This window comes from Belonocnema kinseyi, chromosome 8 (genome assembly GCF_010883055.1).
Source record: "Belonocnema kinseyi isolate 2016_QV_RU_SX_M_011 chromosome 8, B_treatae_v1, whole genome shotgun sequence".
Lineage (NCBI taxonomy): Eukaryota > Metazoa > Arthropoda > Insecta > Hymenoptera > Cynipidae > Belonocnema > Belonocnema kinseyi.
Genome location: NC_046664.1, coordinates 80,594,287 through 80,619,230, shown reverse-complemented (window position 1 = coordinate 80,619,230; position 24,944 = coordinate 80,594,287). Strand labels below are relative to the sequence as shown.

The following is a 24,944-nucleotide window of genomic DNA, read 5'->3' as shown; positions in this document are numbered from 1 at the left end:
GATCACCATTGGAAAAAAAGAGAATTATCGCCCCCCCCCCTCTCCCACACCCAGTTTAAAAGTCTATGGATAGAGTTTCTGTCCATTTGAATCATTTTCTATCTTCAAAATTGAAATGGAAGGAAACAATGTATCTTTATCCTGAGTCCATCTCTTCAATCATTTTCTTTGCTTGAATCAACAATCACTCTAATACGTTTGAATCCCGACCTTTTTGTCCATTATCCAAATCTATCCTTTTCTATCCTCAACCTATTCTTTTCTATCTTTCTATCCTTTATAAGAATCTATATCTTTTTATTATTCACCTATTCTTTCAATCCTTTTTCATCTTTGCTTTAATCTAAAACGACACCTATCCTTTTAAACCCTAATTTTTCTATCCATTATCCAAATCTATCCTTTTTTATCCTCCACCTATTCCTTCAAATCTTTTCCATCTTTGTTTCAATATAAAATCGCCTCTATCCTTTCGAATTCCAATATTTGTATTTATTATAAAAATCTTTTCTATCATCAACCTATTGCTTTGATCCTTTTCCATCTCTATTTCGATCTAAAATCACCCCTATACTTTTGAATCCAAATCTTTCTATTCATTATAAAAATATATTCTTTTCTATCCTTAACCTACTCTTTTATTCTGTTTTCATTTTTGTTTACATCTAAAATCACCTTTATCATTTTGAATCACAATATTTCTATCCATTCTAAAAATTTATATCCTTTTATATCCACCTATTCTTTCAATCCTTTTTCATCTTTGTTTAAATCTAAAATGACCCATATCCTTTTGAATACCAAACTTCCTATCCATTATAAAAATCTATCCTTTTCTATCTTCCACCTATTTCTTCAACATTTTTTATCTTTCTTTCAATCTAAAACAAACCCTAACTTTTTGAATCCTCAACTTTTTACCTATTATCCAAATCTATTCTTTTTTATCTCCCACACATTCCGTCAATCTCTTTCTGTCTTTGTTTCAATAAAAAAACACCTCAAAATCTATTTTTTTATAACTACCTATTCCTTTAATCCCAAATATATTCTTTTTTATCTCCTACCTGCTCCTTGAATCCTTTTCAATATTTTTTCAATCTAAAACCACCTTTATCCTTTTATATCCCAATATTTCTATCCATTATCAAAATCTATTATTTTATATACACCTATCCCTTCAATCCTTTTCCATCTTTTTGTCGTTCTAAAAACAACCCTATCTTTTTGAATCCCAATATTTCTGTCCATTATCAAAATATACCCTTTTATATCCACCTATTTCTGAAATCCTTTTCCTTTCTTTGTGTCAATCTAAAACCAACCCTATCCTTTTGAATTTTAGTATTTCTATTTATCGCCCAAATATATTCTTTCTTATCTCCCACCTATTCCTTCAATCCTTCTCCATCTTTCTTTCAATCTAAAACGACCCCTATCATTTTAAATCCCAATCTTTCTATCCTTTACCCAAATCTATTCTTTTTTATCTCCCATCGACTCGTGCAATCCTTTTCCATCTTTGTTTTAATCTAAAACCACCTCTATCCTTTTGCATCCCAATCTGTATATCCATTATTAAAATATATACTTTATATCCACCTATTCCTTCAATCCTTTTTCATTTTTTTTCTATCTAAAAACCATCCGATTATACCAATCTTCCTATCCATTATCCAAATCTATGATTTTTGATCTCCCACCTATTTCTTCAATCCTTTTCCATCTTTTTCTAATCTAAAACCACAACTATCGTTTTGAATCCCAATATTTTTCTCCTTTATCAGAATTTATCCTTTTCTATCTTCCACTTATTTGTATTTATTATAAAAATCTTTTCTATCATCAACCTATTGTTTTGATCCTTTTCCATCTCTATTTCGATCTAAAAACACCCCTATACTTTTGAATCTCAATTTTTCGATCCATTATCAAAATCCGTCCTTTTCTATCCTCCACCTATTTCTTCAATTCTTTTTCATCTTTGTTCCAATATAAAACCACTCTTGAATCCCAATCTCTCTGTTCATTACTCAAATCTATTCTTTTTTAAGTCTTAACTATTCCTTTAATCCTTTCTTATCTTTGTGTCAATCTAAAAAGAATTCTATCCTTTTGAATTCTAATCTATCCTTTTCTATCCTCCACCTATTTCTTTATCCTTTTTCATCTTTCTTTCAAACTAAAATGACTCTTAACTGTTTGAATCCCAATCTTTCTATCCATTATCAAAATCTATATCCTTTTATATCCACCTATTCTTTCAATTCTGTTTCGTCCTTTTGAATCCCAATTTTTCTATCCATTATCAAAATCTATATCCTTTTATATCCACCTATTCTTTCAATTCTGTTTCGTCCTTTTGAATCACAATTTTTCTATCCATTATCAAAATATATCCTTTTATATCCACCTATTTCTTCAATCCTTATCAATCTTTGTGTAAATCTAAAACAAACCCTATCTTTTGAATTGCAATATTTCTATCCATTACCCAAATCTATTTTTTTATACCCAACCTATTCCTTCAATTCTTTTCCATTTTTGTTTCTATCTAAAACGATCCCTTCATTCTTTAATCCCAATCATTCTATCCATTATCCAAATCTATTCATTTTTATCTCCTACCTCTTCTTTCAATCCTTTTTCATCTTTGTTTCAATCTACAATCATATCTATATTTTTGACTCCCAATATTTCTCTCCATTACCCAAACATATATTTTTTTATGTCCCAACTATTGCTTTAATCCTTTTTCATCTTTGTGCCAATCTGAACACAACTCTATCCTTTTGAATCCCAATCTTTCTACCCATTAGCCGAATCGATTCTTTTTTATCTCCTACCTAATCCTTCAATTCTTTTTTATGTTTCTTTCAATCTAAAACGACTCTTAACTGTTTGAATCCCAATCTTTCTATCTATTATCTAAATTATCCTTTTCTATCCTCCACCTTATTCCATCAATCCTTTTACATGTTTGTTTCAATCTAAAATCACCCCTATCCTTTTGAATCCCAATTTTCTGCCCAATTCCCTCATTAATCCAGGCCTATCTTTTTCTATCCTTTAGAGCAATCTAGAATTCTGTTAATCATTATAATAATTTTTTTCTTAACCAAATGAATATTTTTTTTTATCAATTCTATAGAAAAGAGCAAATATATACTTACAATCCCAATCTTTCTATCAATTATTAAAATATAAAATTTCATATCCACCTATTCCTTCAATCCTTTTCAATCCGTTTTTCAATCTAAAACCACCTCCATACTTTTAAATTACGAAATTTCTATCCATTACCTAAATCTTTTCTTAATTATCTCCCCCTATTCCTTCAATACTTTTCGATCTTCGTGTCGATCTAAAAACAACCCTATCCTTTTGAATCCCAATCTTTCTATCCATTAACCAAATCTATTCTTTATTATCTCTCAGCTTTTCCTTCAATCCTTTTCCATTCCTTTAATCCTTTTTCATATTTGTTTCAATCTAAAATCACCCTTATCTTTTTGAATCCCAATTTTTCTATTGAAGAGTATATTGTGCTACAAGTGCGAAAAGCATACAGTTCTGTACCAGCAGCCTGAAAACGTTTTTTTTTATAAGTGCCTTTACCAGCATTTTGAAATTAGTCACTTTTCGCACGCTCTAAATGCCTTGAAATCATTTTTTGTCTTTGATTCAATCTAGAGTCACTCCAATCCATTTGAATCCCAATCTTTCTATTTATTATCAAAATCTATTCTTTCCTATCCTCCACCTATTCTTTCAAGCTTTTTCCATTTTTGTTTCAATCTAAAAACAACCCTATCCTTTTAAATTCCAATTTTTCTATCCCTTATCCCAATCTATCCTTTTCTATCCTCCACCTATTCCTTCAATCTTTTTCCATCTTTCTTTTAATCTAAAACGACCTCTAACTTTGGAAACCCAATCTTTCTATTCATTATCAAAATCTATCATTTTATACCCACTTATTCCTTTAACCCTTTACCATCTTTTTTAAATCTAAATCCCCCTTTATCCTTTTGAATCCCAATTTTTCTGTCCAAGTCCCTCATTCATCGAGGCCTATATTTTTCTATCCTTTAGGGCAATCCAGAACCCTCTTAAACTTTTTTAAATCACTCCAATCCATTTGAATCCCAATCTTTCTTTCCGTTATAGAAATTTACCCTTTCCTATTCTTGACCTTATTATTAGTTCCTTTTCTATCTTTATTTCAATTTAAAAACAACCCTAACCTCTTGAATCTCAAGCTTCCTATAAATTATCAACATGTATTTTTCTCTATCTTCCACAAATGCTTTTAATCTTTTTCTATCTTTGTTTCAGTCTAAAACCACCCCTATTATTTTTAATCCAAATATTTCTATTCATTATAAAGATCTATTTTTTTATATCCACCTATTCCTTCAATCCTTTTCCACCTTTGTGTCAATCTTAAAACAAACCTATTCTTTTAAATCCTAATCTTTCTATTCATTATCCAAATCTATTCTTTTTTATTTCCCAATTATTCCTTCAATCATTTTCCATCTTTGTGTCAATCTGAGAGCACCCCTATCCTTTTGAATGCCAATTTTTCTGTCCAAGTCCTTTATACATCCAGGTCTATCTTTTGCTATCAAGTAGGGCAAACCAGACTGCTGCTAATCCTTTTTAATCCCTTTTTTACTAACCAAATGATTCCTTTTTTATAAATTCTGTAATAAAAATCAACTATATCCTTTGGAATCCCTGATTTTCTATTTATTTTATAACTGCTTTTTAGCATGATTTTTAAATTAGTCACTTTTCCCACGCTATATATGCCTTGAAATCCTTGTCTGTCTTTGATTCAATCTAGAACCATTCCAATCCTTTTGTTTCCCAATCTTTCTATCCGTTATAAAATCTATCCTTTCCTATTCTTGACCAATTCATTCGATTTCTCTCGATCTTTGTTTCAATCTAAAATAGTCGCTATCCTTTCGAATCCCAATTTTTCTATTTAAGTTTATCCCTTATTCACCCAGGCCTATCTTTTTCTATTCTTTAGGCAACCCAGAATCCTGCTTGTCTTCTTGAATCCCTATTTTCCTAACAAAATAAATTCCGTTTCTATTAATGCGGCAATAAAAATCACCTATCTCCTTTGGCATCCCTGCGTTTTCTATCCATTATTACATTATGATACAAGTACGGAAAGTATGCTGTTCCGTACAAGTGTGAAGTTTGCCGTTCAAGCAAGCAAGAAACTTATTCAAGTTTATTCTTTCCTATTCTCCTCCTATTTATTCGATCCTTTTCTATTTTTATTTCAATATAAAACTGTCTGTATCCTTTTGAATCCAAATTTTTTTCAAATTCTATCCTTCTTTCAATCAGGGAAGGTCTCTTTCTTTCTATCATTTAGAAAATCCAAAGTCCTGCTTATCTTTTTTAATTCCTATTTTTCCTGACTAAATGAATCCTTTTCTATTACTTCTGCAATAAAAATCACCTATACATTTTTTGGACTCCTTTATTTTTTTATCCAATACTATATTGTACTAAAAGTGCGGAAAGTGTGCAGTTCCGTACGAGTGTGAAGTTTTTTGTGCCGCTAGAAAAAAACTTTTATAACTGCTTACAATCTTTCTATCGATTACCCACTACTTATATAAGTTTATCCTTTTCTATCTTTCTTTCAATCTAAACCCACATCTATCCTTTTGAATCCCAATTTTTCTATCCCTGTCTATCTCTCATTCATACAGGCCTATCTCTTTCTATCATTAGGCAATCCAGAATACTGTTAATCTTTTTTAATCCCTATTTTCCCGAACAAATGAATCCTTTTCTATTAATTCTGCAATAAAACTCACCTCTATCTTTTAAAGTTACAAAAATATATTCTCCGCTTATCCACGTCTATCCCTTTCTATCGTTTTGTCAATCTCAAATTGTGCCCACATTTTTCAATCCCTACTTCTGTATGTACATGAATTGATTTTTATCCATATAAAAATAAATCAACTCTATCCTTTTGAATCCCAGTCTATCTATCCAAATGAATCCTACGCTTATCCACGTCTATCAGTTCCTATTTTTTGCCCGCGTCACAGTGGACAAAAAAAATACTTTCTTGGTTCAAAATAATGTACAGACCATGAATCTTGACCGATTTGGACGTTATAAATTTAAAAAAAAGCGAATACAACAATAAAATTGTTGCAAGCGCCTACGTGTCAGGGAGTAACATTAGTTAAATATGTTTTATCATTCTACTAAAAGAAAAAAAAATTTTGATAAACAAATTAATTTTTAAAAGTGTGTTTCCTACTATTATTAATAATTTTACGTTTTTTCTTTAGTTACACTGCACGAAATTTGAATGGAAACAATATTATTATATTTTCATGATCATTTAAGATACATTGATAAATTTAATAATTTGTTATACAAATTTATTAATTGAAGAATTTAATGTTTTTTGTTAATAAATTTATCCAATAAATACATTATTCGGGCGTTGAAAAAAATTATAAAATGTATCAAATATATGTATAAATAGCTTCGAGAACGTTTCCGAAGCTTAGCACGGACACAAGCCACTAAAGGCTGAAGCTTCTCGATGCTGGTAAGGTAGAAATCTTGGATTAAAACGCAGCCTGCTCATTTACTAAAGATGAATTTTTCCACCGAAAAATGCCCGAAAATAACTCAGCTTTTAAAATTAAATTTGTTTATAAAATCAACAAGAATAATCCTAAGAAACATTTTTGTCATAATAATGTTTCCATCCACATTTTTTGCAATATAACTTTTTTTTAAACAAGTAGAATTATTGAATGTAATACAAAAAAAAACTTTCAACAAATAATTTTTAAAACAAAAATTGATTTGTTTATTATATCATGATACAGAATTTTCTCATCTTTTTTAAAAATTTGTTACGCTCAAATCGGTTAATATTTTTCAATTGTATGTTATTTTGCACGAAAAAAGTCATTTTTTCCCCACTGTGGGTAACCCTAAAGTGACCATTATTGTGATGTATTTTTATGAAAATTCTTATCACATTCATTCACAATTTAGTTTTTTTTATTGATAGTTTTTTCTGTTGAAAATTAATTGAATATAAATTTAAATACTTTCTTTTAGTTGAAAATTAATCTTTTAAATTGAAGGTTCTTCAACTATTTTGGTGAAAATTAGCTTTTCTTGTTGAAAATTATTTAAATGAAAAATTAAGTACTCGATTTTTGGTTGAAAATTAACCATTTTTTTTAGAAAATTCTTTTTTCTTCCGCTTGAAAAATTATTTTTTTCAGTTAAAAATTGATTTTTCTTTTGGCAGAAAATTCTTTTTCTTCTCAGAATAATGCGCATCCGGTTGTCGCATCGTAGGCGTCTATTTGTTGAAAAATCAATTCTTTTGCTTGAAATTTCGATTTTCTTTTGCTCGAAAATTTATATTTTCAGTTGAAAATCCATCTATTTTAGATGAAGCTTATTTAAATGAAAATTCAAATATTTTTTTTTAGTTAAAAATTTATCTTTTTTAGTTGAAAAATAAACAGTTTGACTAAAAATTCATGTATTTGAAATTAAAATTCATCCTTTTTTGGGAGAAAATTAATCTTTTCGTATGAAAATTCATCTTTAAGGTTGAAAATTAATTTTGTTTTGCTTAATTATTAAACCATTTTTGTGAAAATTATTATTTTTTTAATTAATTAAATGAAAATTAAAATATACTATTTTTGGTTGGAAATTAATGTATTTTATTGAAAGTTCGTCTCTTTTTTTTTTAAATTAAACTTTTAAGGTGAAAGTTGATTTTTTGGTTAAAAAATGATTTCCTTAGTTGAAAATTTAATTAATTTGTTGAAAATTCGTTTTTCATTACTTGAAAATTGATCTTTTTCAGTTGAAAAATCATCTTTTTTGGTAGGCAATTTTTCTTCTTGTGTAAAAATTCATCTATTTTGGTTAAAAATAAATTTTTATGTTCAAAAATTTAAGTATGGTGTTGAGAAGATGTTTTTATTTTTTGGTTGAAAAATAAACTTTTAAACTGGAAACAGAAACAATAATATGCTACAATTTTCAGTTAAAAAATGTTTTTTTTTTCAAGTTGAAAATCCTTTTAGAAAATTAATTTTCTTGTATGGAAATTAATTTTTTTGGGTTAAACGTTAATTTTTTTTGTTTGTGTTGATAATTTGATTATTTTCGTGCGTGTTTTTTTTCAAAAATTAATTAAATAAAGATTTATCTATTCCATGAACGGTTGATAAATTTTGGTTTAAAAATTAATTTTTTAAAAACTATTTTGACTATTTTTTTAAACATTTTTTTTGCAAATGAATTTTTTTTTATTGAAAATTCTTCTTTTTGGAATAAAATTATCCCATCCAGACTTCATCTGGTAAGTTAGAATATATATTTTATTGTTTAAAAATTATTTCTTTACAGGAAACTAACCTATTCCATTTTCAGTTAAAAACTTACCTTATTTTTAGATGAAAATTCAACTATGTGGTTAAATATTCATATATAATGTGAAAAATTCGCTTTTTTTGATAGACTAACATTCTTTTTGTTTGTAAATTAATTTATTTATTTTTCTAAAAATTTAACTGTTGGTGAAAAAATGTTTTCTCTTTTTTTTTTGAAAATTGGTCAAATATGAACATATAACAATTCTACTTATGGCTGAAAATTTATGTTTTTTAGTTAAAAAATCAACCATTTAAAAAATGTATTTTTTTTTGTAGAAAAATGTATTTTTTCTGAAAACACATCTATTTTGGTTAAAAATTCATTTTTATGGTTGAAAATTTAACTAATTTGTACCATTAAAAAAAAACTTTTTTAACAGAAAACTTAAGTATTTACTAAAATTTTCAGTTAAAAAATGTATTTTTTATTTACTTTGAAATTCGATTTTTTTTAGAAAATTCTTATTTTCTGATTGGAAATTTATCATTTTGGTTACAAATTCATCTATTTGGTTTAAAAATGCATGTATTTTGAAAAAATATTTTTTTTTATTTTCAAAAATCTATTTTTTAGTTAAACATTAATTTTTTTTACTTTTCCATCTGAATATTTAACTATTTCATTTTTGTTGTTGAAAATTTATCTGTTTTAGTTCAAAATTTTAATTAAAAATTCGTTTTTCTTTGTTTCAAAATACGTCTTTTTAGTAGAAAGTTTGTTTTCTCGAAAATTCATCTTTTTGGTTAAAAATTGATCTTGTTTTAGTTGTAAAATTATGAATATTGCTGCAAATTCCTCTTATTCGGTAGAATGTTAATCTGTTTGGTTTTAAATTCATTTATTTGGTTAAAAATTCACTTATTTTCTTTAAAACACGATTTTTTATTGGTTGAAAAATCAACTTTTTATCTGGTTGAAAATTTAAATATTTTATTTCCAATTCGGTTTTTTATTGGTTGAAAATTATTTTTCTAGATGAAAATTTACCTGTTCCATTTTTAGTTAAAAAATTATCTTTTTAGTTAAAAATTAATTTTTGGCGCCGAAAATTCAGTTCTTTATCTGAAAACTGAACTTTTGAAATTTGAACTTTTAGATTTTAGCTGAAAACTAATTTCAAAAGAATTGCAAATATTTGAAAGATTTCGCAAATGCATTCAATTATTTCAAAAAGATTTCAAAGATTTCACACAAATTTTAAAAGATTTCAAAAACATTCAAGAAAGATTACAAAATCAATCAATAATGTCAAATAATTCAAAAAATTTAAAAAGGGTACGCAAAGATTTGAAAGATTAAAAATTAATTAAAAAAGATTTCAAAAGATTTCACAAATATTTTGAAGATTTCTGAAAAATTCAGTAGATTTAACAAAAGTTTCCAAAAGATTTTGGAAATATTTCAAAGATTTTAGATGATTTCAAAAATATTTTTCAACTATTTGATCAATATTTCAATGATTTCAAATAACTGAAAACATTAGAAACATTCAAATTTTTTAAAAAATATTTCCGAAAATTTCACGAAGATTCTAAAGATTTTAGGAATATTTCCGAAAATTCCGAATAATTCCAAAATATTTCCACGATTTTCCAAATATTTTTAACATTTGAGGAATTTCAAAAGATATCACAACATTTTTAAATATTCCAAAGATTTCCAATGATTTCAAGAAGATTTCAGAAAATTTCACAAAGATTTTAAATATTTCAAAATAATTTCAAAAAGATATCAAAGGATTTCAGAAAGATTTTTAATATTTCACAAAACTTTTAATGATTTTAAATGGATTCCAAAACATATCCCAAAAACTTTATAGATTTCAAAGATTTAAAATGGTTTTAAAAAGATTTACGAAAATTTCACAAGGAATTTAAAGATTTCAGAAAGATTTTACAAGTATTTTTTATATTTTAAAGATTTCACGAAGATTAAAAACTATTTCAAAAAGATATCAAAAGATTTCAAAAAGATAACAAAGGAATTCACAAAGATTGGAAGGATTTCATAATTATTTCAAAAGAATTTAATGGATTTCACAAACGTTTCAACAGACTTACAAGATTTCATAAAGATTTCAATAATTTTAAATAACTGAAATAATTTTAAATAGATTCCAAAAGATGTCTCAAAAATTTTAAAGATTTCAAAGATTTAAAATGGGTTTAAAAAGATTTCAGAAAATTTGACAAAGAATTTAAAGATTTCAGAAAGATTTTACAAATATTTTTTATATTTTAAAGATTTCACGAAGATTTAAAATTATTTCTAAAATATTTCAAAAAGATAAAAAAGGAATTCACGAATAATGTAAGGATTTCACAAAGATTGTAAGTATTTCATAATTAATTCAAAAGAATTCAATAGATTTCACAAAGGTTTCAAAGATATCAAAAGATTTTAGAAAAATTTTTAAAATTATAATTGATTTAAAAAAGATGTCAAAGGATTTCACACAGATTTAAAAGATTTCAGAAATATTTAAATTATGTTAAATAATTGAAAGCATTTCAAAAGATTTAATAACAAGTTTCAATGATTTAAAAAAGATTTCAAAAGATGTCCCAAAATTTTTTAATATTTCCAAGATTTCCAATTATTTCAAAAATATTTAAGAAAATTTCACAAATATTTTAAAGATTTCAGAAAGTTTTCACAAATATCCTATACATTTTAAAGATTTCAAAAAGATGGTAAAGGATTTCACAAAGATTAGAAATTATTTTAAAGAGATTTCAAAAGATTTCAAATATTATTAAATATTAAAAAAGATTTCAAAGGATTTCACACAGATTTGAAAGATTTCAGAATTATTTCAAAATAATTCAGAAGATTTCACAAAAATCTCAACAGATTTATAAGATTTCATAAATATTTCAACGATTTTAAATAATTGAAAGCATTTCAAAAGATTTAACAAGAAATTTTCAATGATTTCAAAAAGATTTCAAAAGATATAAAAAAACATTTGAAAAATTTCAAAGATTTCAAAATAAATGATTTCAGAAAATTTGACAAAGATTTTCAAGATTTAAGAAAGATTTTACAAATATTTTTTTTATTTTAAAGATTTCATGAAGATTAAAAATGATTTTAAAAAGATTTCAAAAGGATAAAAAAATAATTCACAAAGAATGTAAGGATTTCATAATTACTTCAAAAAAAATCCAATAGATTTCATAAAAATTTCAAAAAGTACGATTGATTTAAAAAAGATTTCAAAGGATTTCACAGAGATTTGAAAATTTCAGAATTATTTCACAATAATTTAGTAAATTTCACAAAGATTTCAACGCATTTATAACATTTCATAAATATTTCAATAGTTTTAAACAATTGCAAGAATTTTAAAAGATTTAAAAACAAGTTTCAATGATTTAAAAAAGATTCCAAAAGATATCACAAATTTTTTAATATTTCAAAGATTTTACAAATATTTGAGAGATTTTAAAGATTTTAAAAGGATTAAAAAATATTTTAAAAAGATTTTAAAAGATTTCAAAAAGACTTCAAAAATATATCAAAGGATTTCACAAAGATTTTAAAGATTTCACAAAAATGTCAATGACGTTAAATAGATTCCAAAAGATGCCACAAAAATTCCAAAGCCAACAAAGAATTAAAATGATTTTATAAATATTTCAGAAGATTTCACAAAGATTTTAGTGATTTTAAATGGATTCCAAAAGATGTACCTACAATTTTAAACATTTCAAAGATTTAAAAAAGGGTTTAAAAAGATTTCATAATTATTTTAACATAATTCAATAGATTTTACAAAAATTTCAACAGATTTGCAAGATTTTATCAATGTTTCAATTATTTTAAACAATTTAAAGCATTTCAAATGGTTTAACAAAAAATGTCAATGTTTTCAAAAAAATTTCAAAAGACGTCACAAAAATTTTAAATATTTCAAAATGATTTCAGGAAATTTCACAAAGAATTTAAAGATTTCAAAATAGATTTTACAAATATTTTGGAGATTTTAAAGATTTCAAAAGGATTAAAAAAGATTTCAAAAAGATATCGAAGAATTTCACACAAGTTTTAATGATTTTAAATAGATTTCAAAAGATGTCCCAAAAACTTTTTCAGATTTCAAAGATTTAAAATGGATTTAAAAAGATTTAAGAAAATTTCACAAAGAATTTAAATATTTGAGAAAAACTTTTCAAATATTTTTTATATTTTAAAGATTTTACGAAGATTAAAAATTATTTCAAAATGATTTCAAAAAGATATCAAAGGAATTCACAAAGAATGTAAGGATTTCATAATTACTTAAAAAAAAATCCAATAGATTTCAGAAAAATTTCAAAAAGTATGATTGATTTGAAGAAGATTTCAAAGGATTTCACACAGATTTGAAAGATTTCAGAATTATTTCAAAAGAATTCAATAGCTTTTACAAAAATTTCAACAGATTTACAAGATTTCATCAATGTTTCAATTATCTTAAATAATTGAAAGCATTTCGAATGATTTAAGAAAAAATTTCAATGTTTTCAAAAAAATTCCAAAAAACGTCACAAAAATTTTAAATACTTCAAAGATTTCAAAAAGATTTCGAAAATATATCAAAGGATTTCACAAAGATTTCACAAAGATTTTAAAGATTTCACAAAAATTTCAATGACTTTAAATAGATTTAAAAAAATGTCACAAAAATTCCAAAGACCTCAAAGAACTAAAATGATTTTATAAATATTTCAGAAAATTTCAAAAAAATTCTAAAGACCTCAAAGAATTAAAATGGTTTAAAAAGATTTCAGAAAGATTTTACAAACATTTTATAGATTTCACAAAGATTTAAAAAAGATAACAGAGGACTTCACACAGATTTTAGAGATTTCAGAATTATTTCAAAAGAATTCAACAGATTTTACAAAAATTTCAACAGATTTACAAGATTTCATCAATCTTTCAATTATTTTAAATAATTGAAAGCATTTCAAATGATTTAACAAAAAATTTCAATGTTTTCAAAAAAATTTCAAACAACCTCACAAAAATTTTAAATATTTCAAAATAATGTAAGGAAATTTCACAAAGAATTGAAAGATTTTATAAATATTTTTGTGATTTTAAAGATTTCAAAAGGATTAAAAAAGATTTAAAAAAGATATCGAAGGATTTCACAAAAATTTTAATGATTTTAAATGGATTTCAAAATATGTCCCAAAAATTTTAAAGATTTAAAATGGTTTTCAAAAGATTTCGGAAAGTTCACAAAGAATTTAAATATTTGAGAAAGACTTTACAAATATTTTTTATATTTTAAAGATTTTACGAAGATAAAAAATTATTACAAAAAGATTTCAAAAGATTTCAAAAAGATAACAAAGAAATTCACCAAGAATGTAAGGATTTCATAATTATTTCAAAAAAAGCCAATAGATTTAAAAAATTATAATTGATTTAAAAAAGATAAAAAAGGATTTCACAAAGATTGTAAGGACTTTATAATTATTTCAAAAGAATTTAATAGATTTCACAAAGGTTTCAAAGATACCAAAATATTTCAGAGAAATGTCAAAACTTCAAGACGATTTAAAAAAGATTTTAAAGGATTTCACAAAGATTTCAACAGATTTACAAGATTTGATAAATATATCAATGATTTTAAGTAATTGAAAGCATTTCAAAAGATTTAACAAAACATTTCAGTGGTTTCAAAAAGATTCCAAAAGATGTCACAAACATTTGAAAGATTTCAAAGATTTCAAAATGATTTCAGAAAATTTGACAAAGAATTTAAAGATTTCAGAAACATTTTACAAATATTTTTGAGATGTTAAAGATTTTAAAAGGATTAAAAATTATTTTAAAAAGATTTTAAAAATATATCAAAGGATTTCACAAAGATTTTAAAGATTGCACAAAAATTTCAATGACTTTAAATATATTCCAAAAGATGTCACAAAAACTCTAAAGACCTCAAAGAATTAAAATGGTTTAAAAAGATTTCAGAAAGATTTTGCAAACATTTTATAGATTTCACAAAGATTTAAAAAAGATAACAGAGGATTTCACACCGATTTTAAAGATTTCAGAATTATTTCAAAAGAATTCAATAGCTTTTACAAAAATGTCAACAGATTTACAAGATTTCATTAATAATTCGATTATTTTAAATAATTGAAAACGTTTCAAAATTTCGCCGATTTAAAATTATTTCACAAACATTTCAAATGATTTCAGAAAGATTTGAAAGATTTCAGAAAGATGTTCAGTTTTTTAGTTCAAGATTCGTTTATTTGATAGAAAATTGATCTACTTCTTTGAAAATTCAACTATTTCAGTTAAAAATTTATCATATTAGTTTAAAAATTAAACTATTTGGTTACCAATGCATAAAAAGAAACCAAAAAATAATGGTCCCAAGAAAAAAATATGATTAAACATCTATTTGTGACACAAGTGACACATCTTTTTATTTCCTAATTAAAAAGGTAAAGGTTCCAGAATCGAAGAACCATTTTTTTTTGTACAGAACTTAGATTTCGATTGCTAAAACAATTATTTTCACCATAAACTTTAGTCCCAATCGCCCATCTTCATGTCCTTAACAATATCCGTGTTATCCCTCGGAAGATCTTCTTCCGCCTCATCCCTCCTCCTCCTCCCTTTCATCATCTTCTTCTTCTGCTTCTTCTTCTCCTGCCTCCTCTCGAATTCTTCAACCGGCATATCGAGATCACTGTCATCTTCACTGGAAGCGCGTCTCTTATTTCCCTTCGATTTTCTCAACAAGGGCAATTTAAAATCAGCCTCCTCGTCGTTTTGCGTGAGGAGCTTCATTTTCTGGCTTTGATTGACCTTGTACCAAGAATCGTAGAATTTAACGAGCGGTGTTTTTTCACTCTGCAACCTGATTTCCCAGTTTTGGATTTCTTTCATATTCTTGAAATCGAAAGTCGCTTTGCTGCGCTCCTTCTCGACGAATTTTCGGTTCTCCTCAATCTTATCGAGAAGTTGTTTCATCTTTCGAGAGTAGTTTGCTACATTGCATTTTTTCAGGAAGGATTTCAGCTGCAAATTGGGTTTTTCTTGTCAATTTTAAATTCAAGATTTTCGCTCTTTTCACAAAACAGGTGACACTGGTTTTGAAATTCCACGAATTAAGGGTTTTATCAGATTTACTTTTGATTTCGATCTCAAAAGATTACCGAATATTTTCAACATTTCACGAATATTTGATAAATTTGAAAGATTTCGCAAAGCTTAAAAATTATTTGAATGATTTTGTGAGAATCCGATAGATTTCACAAAGGTTCAACATGGTTTCAATTATATAAAATTATTTCCCAAATATTTCAGCATAAAAATTGAAGATTTCACAAAGATTTCAACAGATTAAAAAAATGTCATAAATATTTCAATGATTTTAAATAATTGAAAGCATTTCAAAAGATTTAACAAAAAATTTCAATCATTTCGAAAAGATTCCAAAAGATGTCACATATATTTAAAGAATTTAAAAATTTTTAAATAGGCTTCAAAAAGATTTTAAAGGATTTCATACAGACTAGAAGATTTCAGAATTATTTCAAAAGAATTCAATGGATTTTACCAAGATTTCAATAGATTTACAAGATTTCATAAATATTTCAATGATTTTAAATATTGAAAGCATTTCAAAAGATTTTAATGATTTCAAAAAGATTCCAAAAGACTTTCAAACAAAGATTTTGAAGATTTTTAAAAAATTTCCACAAATATCCTATAGATTTTAAAGATTTCAAAAGGATTAAAAATGATTTTAAAAAGATTTCACAAAAACAGATAAAAATTTCCATGATTTTAAATAGATTCCAAAAGATGCCACAAAAATTTAATATATTTCAAAGATTTAAAATGGTTTTAAAAAGTTTTCAGAAAATTTCACAAAGGATTTAATGATTTTAAAGAGATTCTAAAACATGTCACAAAAATGTAAAATATTTAAAATGATTTCAGAAAGATTTCACAAAAACAGACAAAAGTTTTCATGATTTTAAATAGATTACAAAAGAAATCATAAAAATTTAAAAGATTTAAAATGATTTTAAAAAGATTTTAGAAATTTTCACAAAGATTTTAAAGTTTTCAGAAATATCCTACAGATTTTAAAAATGTCAAAAAGATATCAAAGGATTTCACAAAGATGTTAGCAATTTCACAAAACCTTCAATAATTTAAAGTGTATTCCAAAAAATATCAGGCAAATTTAATATATTCCAAAGATTAAAAATGGTTTTAAGAAGTTTTCAGAAAATTTCACAAAGGATTTAAAGATTTCAGAAAGATTTCACAAACATCCTATAGATTTTAAAGATTTCAAAAGCATTGAAAGTTATTTTAAAAATATGTCACAAAAATGTAAAAGATTTAAAATGACTTTAGAAAGATTTCAGAAAGATGTCACAAACAATTTAAAGATTTTCAAAAAGATTTCGAAAAATTTCACAAATATCCTATAGATTTTAAAGATTTCAAAAGGATATCAAAGGATTTCACAAAGATTTTAGCAATTTCACAAAAACTTCAATCATTTTAAGTATATTCGAAACGATGTCACACAAATTCAATATATTTCAAAGCTTTAAAATGGTTTTAAAAAGTTTTCAGAACATTTCACAAAGGATTTAAAGATTTCAGAAAGAGTTCAAAGGGATTAAAAATTATTTTAAAAAGATTTCAAAAGATTTGAATCACTTTAACTGTGTAGATTCCAAAAGATGTTACTAAAATTAAAAGATGTAAAAGGATTTTATAAAGATTTCAGAAAATTTCACAAAGATTTTAAAGATTTCAGATATATTTCACAAATATCCTATAGATTAAAAAAATTCAAAAAGATATCAAAGGATTTCACAAAACCTTCAATCATTAAAAGTATATTCCAAAAGATGACAGAAAAATTAAAAATTTTCAAAGATTTAAAATGGTTTTAAAAACATTTCAGAAAATAAAGATTTCGGAAAATTTCACAAAGATTTTAGAAAATTTTTACAAATACCCTATAGATTTTAAGGATTTCAAAAGTATTAAAAATTATTTTTTAATATTTCACAAAGATTTCACAAAGATTTGATAAAAATGTAAATGATTTTAAATAGATTCCAAAAGATGTCACAAAAGTTTAAAAGATTCAAAATGATTTTAAAAAGATGTCAGAAATTTTCACAAAGATTTTAAAGATTTCAGAAATATCCTAGATTTTAAAAATTTCAAAAAGATATAAAAGAATTTTACAAAGATTTAAAGATTTCACAAAAATTGGAATGAATTTAAATAGATTCCAAAACATGTCACAAAAATGTAAAAGATTTAAAATGATTTTAAAACTATTTCAGAAAGATGTCTCAAACATTTTAAAGATTTCAAAAGGATTAAAAATTATTTTATAAAGATTTCACAATATTTGAAAAAGATATCAAAGGATTTCACAAAAATTTAAAGATTTCACAAAATTTTTAATGATTTTAAATAGATTCGAAAAGATGTCACAAAAATTTAAAAGATTCAAAATGATTTCAGAAATTTTCACAAAGATTTTGAAGATTTCAGAAATGTCCTACAGATTTTAAAAATTTCAAAAAGATATCAAAAGATTTCAAAAAGATTTTAGTAAGTTCACAAAAACTTCAATCATTTTAAGCATATTCCAAAAGATGTCACACAAATTTAATATATTTCAAAGATTTAAAATGGATTTAAAATATATTTCCATAACAGTCAATAAAAAATAAACCAATAAAATAAAAAGTTGTAAAATATTACTGCTGTATAGTTATTTTAATAATATATTAACGATAGATCAAGATTCGATTTTTTAAAAAATTTTCCTAACAAAAATTGAAAAATTAACGTAAAAAAAATGATATAATACCAAACAATTTTGATTGTTATATAATATTAAATTTCTTAAACGTCTAAAATTATCATCATCATATCTAAAGGTTGACCAGAAAGATTTAAAAATAATTCACTAGATTTCACAAAAAATTTCCAAATATTTCTATAATTTCATAAATATTTGAATATTTCAATTATACAAAATAGTTGAAAATACTTGAAAATATTCCACAAATAATTTCAAAGATTTTACAAATATTTTAAAGACCTCGCAAAAGATTTTAAAGATTTCAGAAGATTTTATAAAAAACTTTAAGGATTTCAAAGATTTCAAAATAATTCACTAGATTTCATGAATGTTTCAAAGATTTGTCAAAGATTTCAGAGATTTCAAAATATTTCTGAAAGATACCAAAAGAAATCAACAGATTTCAAAAAGATTTCAAAGATTTTAACAGGTTTCACAAAGATTCCAAAAGATTTCGAAATATTTATATATTTCACAAAGATACAAAATTATTTCAAAAAGAATTCAGAAGATTTGAGAAAGAATTCACAGAAAATTTCCATGATGTCACAAAAATTTCTAAAGATTGCAGAATATATCCAAGATTTCATAAATATTTTATAATTCTGAAAGACTTCACAAAGCTTAAAAATTATTTTAAAAATATTTGAAAGATTTTATGAGAATCCAAATTATTTCACAAAAGTTTTAAAGTCTTTAAAAGATTTCAGAAAGATTTCAAAACAATTTAATAGTTTTGACAAAAAATTCAAAGATTTTAAAAGATTTGACAAATATTAAAAAAAAAAAATATTTTAAAGATATCGCAATGATATAAAATTATTTCACAAAGATTTCAGCAGATTTCACGAAAATTCCAAAATATTACAAAATATTTCTACAGATTTAGAAGATGTGACATACATTTAAAAGATTTGAAACATTTTTAACGGTTTTAAAAAGATTTCAGAAAATTTCACAAAGAATGAAAAGATTTCACAAATATTTTATAGATTTTAAAGATTTTTCAACGATTAAAAATGATTTCAAACGATTTCTAAAAGATATCTAAGGATTTCATAATTATTTCAAAAGAATTGAATACATTTCGCAAAGGTTTCAAAAATACCAAGAGATTTCAGAAAAATTTCAAAAATTTTAAACGATTTAAATAAGATTTAAAAGGATTTCACAAAGATTTTAAAGATTTAAAAATAATTCAATAGATTTCACAAAGATTTCAACAGATTTAAAGGACTTCAAAAACATTTCACAGATTTTTAATAATTGAAAGCATTTCAAAAGATTTAACAAAATATTTCAATGAATTAAAAAAGATTCCAAAAGACGTCACAAACATTTTGAAGATTTCAAAAGGATTTCAGAAAATTTGACAAAGAATTGAAAGATTTCAGAAAGATTTTACAAATATTTTAGAGATTTTCAAAATTTTAAAAGGATTAAAAATTGTTTTTAAGAGATTTTAAAAGATTTCAAAAATATAACAAAGAATTTCACAAAGCTTTTAAAGATTTCACAAAAATTTTAATGACTTTCAATAGATTACAAAAGAAGTCACAAAAATTCCAAAGACCTCAAAGAATTAAAATTGTTTTATAAATATTTCAGAAGATTTCACAAAGATTTTAAATATTTCACAAAAATTTTAATGATATTAAATGGATTCCAAAAGATGTACCAACAATTTTAAACATATCAAAGATGTGAAATGGGTTTAAAAAGATTTCAGAAAATTTGACAGAGAATTTAAAGATTTCAGAAAGATTTGACAAATATTTGATAGATTTCACAAAGATTTCAAAAAGATAACAGAGGATTTCACACAGATTTTAAAGATTTCATAATTATTTGAGAAGAATTCAATAGACTTTAGAAAAATTTCAACAGATTTACAAGATTTCATCAATATTTCAATTATTTTAAATAATTATAAGCATTTCAAATGATTTAACAAAAAATTTCAATGTTTTCAAAAAGATTCCAAAAGACGTCACAAAAATTTTAAATATTTCAAAATGATTTCAGGAAATTTCACAAAGAATTTAAAGATTTCAGAAAGATTTTACAAATATTAGTGAGATGGTAAAGATATCAAAAAGATAACAAAGGCATTCACAAAGAATGTAAGGATTTCATAATTACTTCAAAAAAATTCGAATGGTTTTCAAAAAGTATAATTAATTTAAAAAAGATAACAAAAATATTTCACAAATATGTCAAAACTTCAAAACGATTTAAAAAAGATTTCAAAGGATTTCACAAAGATTTTATAGATTTCAGAATTATTTAAAAATAATTCAATAGATTTCACAAATATTTCAACAGATTTACAAGATTTCATTAATATTTCAATAATTTTGAATAACTGAAAACATTTTAAATGATTTAACAAAAAATTTCAAAGATTTAAAAAAAAAAGTCAAAAGATGTCCAAAAACATTTTTAAGATTTGAAATTATTTCGAAAACATTTCAGAAAATTTCTCAAAAATTTTAAAGATTTCACAATTATCCTGTCCATTTTTAAGATTTCAAAAAGATTAAAAATGATTTTAAAAAGATTTCAAAAAGATATAAAAGGATTTCACAAAGATATTTAAGATTTCCGAATTATTTCAAAAGAATTCAATGGATTTTGCAAAGATTTCAAAAAGATAACAGAGAATTTCACACAGATTTTAAAGATTTCAGAATTATTTCAAAATAATTCAATAGACTTCACAAAGATTTCAACAGATTTACAAGATTTCATAAATATTTTAATAATTTTAAATAATTGAAAAGATTTTAAAAGATTTAACAAGATTTAAAAAGATTTCAACGAGATATGAAAGGATTTCGCAAAGATTTCAAAAAGATAACTGAGAATTTCACACAGATTTTAAAGATTTCAGAATTATTTCAAAATAATTCAATAGATTTCAACAGATTTACAAGATTTCGTAAATATTTCAATAATTTAAAATAATTGAAAAGATTTAAAAAGACCTAACAAGATTTAAAAAGATATGAAAGGATTTCACAAAGATTTTTAAGATTTCCTAATTATTTCAAAAGATTTCAATGGATTTCGCAAAGAATTCAACAGATTCACAAGATTTCATAAATATTTAAATAATTTAAAAAAAATTAAAAGCTCTATAAAACATTTGACAAACTATTTAAATAATTTTAAAAAGATTCCAAAAGATGTTACAAACATTTGAAAGATTTAAAATAATTTTAAAAAGATTTCAAAGTATTTCACAAATATTTTAGATTTCAGAAAGATTTCAAAATAATTCAATAGATTTCACAAAAGGTTTTAATAATTTCAAAAGATTTCAAAAAATTGAAAACATTTTAAATGTTTCACACAAGTTTTTTTATGATTTTATAAAGATTTCGCAAAGATTCAAAAAGATTTTTGCAATGATTTTAAATACTTCACAAATAGTTTACAGGTTTTAAAAATTTGACAAAGATCAAGAATAATTGTAAAAAGATTTCAAAAGATTTCAAAGATTTCAAAAAATTTCTGAAAGATTTCAAAGATTTAAAATGATTTTAAAAAGATTTCAAAGTAATCCAAAAATGATTTAAATTTCAAAAGAATTTCAAAATAATTCAATAGATTTTAAAAAGGTTTCAAAGATTACAAGATATTTCAAAATATTTCACAAAGATTTCAAAGACCTCGAAAAGATTTTAAAGATTTCTTTTAGGATTTAAAATGGTTTCAAAAACATAACAAAGGATTTTAAAAACATTTTAAACATTTCGTAAAAATTTAAAATTATTTCAATAAGATTTCAGAAAATTTTACAAAGTTTTCAAAGATCTCGCAAAGATTTTAAAGATTTCATAGGATTTCACAAGTATTTTAAATATTCCAAAATAAATAAATAGATTTCACAGAGTCCGAAAAATATAAAAATATTTCACAAAGTTTAAACAAATCCAAAAGAAGTAAGAAGATTTCAAAAGAATTGGATAGAATTTACAAAAGTTTAAAATAGGGAAACCATAATTTATCACCTAATTTTCAAAAGGTAAGAAATATTCCAGTCCATTAAAATAGGGAGGGAAATGTAAAAAAAAAAAACAGCGGAAAAAAGTATCACGTATTTTGTCAAGTGGAATGTTTCATTAGTTCTAAATAACAATTAATAATAAGAATAATTAATATTAATAAAATTGGAGAGATAAAAAAATATACTCTATTTAAAAAAATAAAAATCCAAAAATTTTGATTACCTGGATGATGCAAGGAATGTAAGCATCCGGGAAGTAAATTTTGTAACTTTCGTTTGCTGCATTTTCCAAAATGAGCTCGTAGATATTTTCAATAATACTGTCTTTGAAAGTATTTTCTTGCTGTTCACTCTTCGATATTTTCAATAAACAAAGCAGTGACTTTGGTTTCATCGCTGCTACTTTGTGTTTTTTATTGAAATCATAATAACTCAACACCTACAAAAATTAATAAATATTCTTTTCATTGAAAATATTCTTCTTTGCAGTTGAGACAATAAATAAGAAAAAAAAAAATTTACCTCGAGCAAAAAGGGCAAAATCGGTATGAATGTTCCGGATTCTTTCGCTATGTCTATTAACATTTTTACACAGTGGAAACGTAATGGATAATATTGGGAAGTCGGAACCATTTTTATTGTTCCAATAATAATCTATAACAAACAATTTTAATGTTTTTTTTTTGCATTTAATTATTAAAATCATAATTTTCAGGGTTGCTAAAACAATTCAGTTTATTTTTCCAAGTTTTTCAGGTTCACTTTTGAAAAAAAATTGGTATTTTAAAACTAAAAATATTTCAATGATTTTAAATATTGAAAGCATTTCAAAAGATTTAACCAAAAATTTCAATGATTTCAAAAAGATTCCAAACGACTTTTTCAAACAAAGATTTTGAAGATTTGAGAAAAATTTCACAAATATCCTATAGATTTTAAAGATTTCAAAAGGATTAAAAATTATTTTTAAAAAGATTTCACAAAAACAGATAAAAATTTCCATGATTTTAAATAGATTCCAAAAGATGCCACAAAAATTTAATATATTTCAAAGATTTAAAATGGTTTTAAAAAGTTTTCAGAAAACTTCACAAAGGATTTAAAGATTTCACAAAAATTTCAATGATTTTAAATAGATTCTAGAACATGTCACAAAAATGTAAAAGATGTAAAATGATTTCAGAAAGATGTCACAAACATTTTTAAGATTTTTAAAAGATTTTGGAAAATTTCACAAAGATTTTTAAGATTTTAGAAAAATTTCACAAATATCCTATAGATTTTAAAGATTTCAAAAGGATTAAAAATTATTTTAAAAAGATTTCACAAAAACAGACAAAAATATCCATGATTTTAAATAGATTTTAAAAAGATTCAAGAAATTTTCACCAAGATTTTAAAGATTTCAGAAATATCCTATAAATTTTCAAAATTTCAAAAAGATATCAAAGAATTTTACAAAGATTGAAAGATTTCACAAAAATTGCAAAGATTTCAGAAAGATGTCACAAAAATTATTAAGATTTTTAAAAAGATTTCGGAAAATTTCACAAAGATTTTCAAGATTTTAGAAAAATTTCACAAATATCCTACATATTTTAAAGATTTCAAAAAGATTAAAAATCATTTTAAAAAGATTTCACAATATTTGAAAAAGATATCAAAGGATTTCTCAAAGATTTAAAGATTTCAAAAAAATTTTAATGATTTTAAATAGATTCCAAAAGATGGCACAAAAATTTAAAAGATTCAAAATGTTTTTAAAAAGGTTTCAGAAATTGTCACAAAGATTTTAAAGATTTCAGAAATATCTTACAGATTTTAAAAATTTCAAAAAGATATCAAAAGATTTCACAAAGATTTTAGCAATTTCACAAAAACTTCAATCATTTAAAGTATATTCCAAAAGATGTCACACAAATTTTATATATTTCAAAGATTCAAAATGGTTTTAAAAAGTTTTCAACAAATTTCACAAAGGATTGAAAGATTTCAGAAAGATTTCAAAAGGATTAAAAATTATTTTAAAAAGATTTCAAAAGATTTGAAAAAGATATCAAATGACTTCGCAAGATTTCACAAAAATTTGAATCACTTGAACTCTGTAGATTCCAAAAGATGTCACAAAAATTGAAACGATGTAAAATGATTTTATAAAGATTTCAGAAAATTTCACAAAGATTTTAAAGATTTCAGAAATATTTCACAAATACAAATATATTGGGAAGTCGGAATCATTTTTATCGTTCCAATAATAACCTATAACAAACAATTTTAATGTTTTTTTTTGCATTTAATTATTAAAATCATAATTTTCAGGGTTGCTAAAAAAATTGAGTTTACTTTTTCAAGTTTTCCAGGTCCACTTTTGAAAAAAATCGATATTTTAAAACCAAAATCATGTTTTCGTAATTATCAAAAAGGCGAATTTTCAGCCAAATATTTAAAATTTCTGGTGAGAAAAATTAATTTTTAAATACAATAAAAACGAAGTTTCAATCAATTGAATCAATTTTCAAAAAATTATAAAAAAATTAGCTATTTCAAAAAAGAAAATAATTTTCAACCAAGAAAGATAACTTTTTT

At 23.8% G+C, this 24,944-nt stretch overlaps 1 protein-coding gene across 2 annotated transcripts in view; it reads right to left on the bottom strand.

Moving 5' to 3' along the window:
• Positions 1–14,906: 14,906 nt before the first annotated feature.
• The window catches only part of LOC117178989 (nucleolar complex protein 2 homolog), a 35,930-nt gene continuing 25,892 nt past the window's right edge, over positions 14,907–24,944 (bottom strand). For both annotated transcript variants that reach the window (XM_033370590.1, XM_033370591.1), the window contains exons 10-12: positions 22,881–23,012; positions 22,582–22,797; positions 14,907–15,510 (exon numbers count right to left, since the gene is read on the bottom strand). In XM_033370590.1, coding sequence (XP_033226481.1) covers positions 15,016–15,510; positions 22,582–22,797; positions 22,881–23,012 — 843 coding nt within the window. In that variant the 3' untranslated portion in view covers positions 14,907–15,015. The remainder of the gene's footprint in view (positions 15,511–22,581; positions 22,798–22,880; positions 23,013–24,944) is intronic.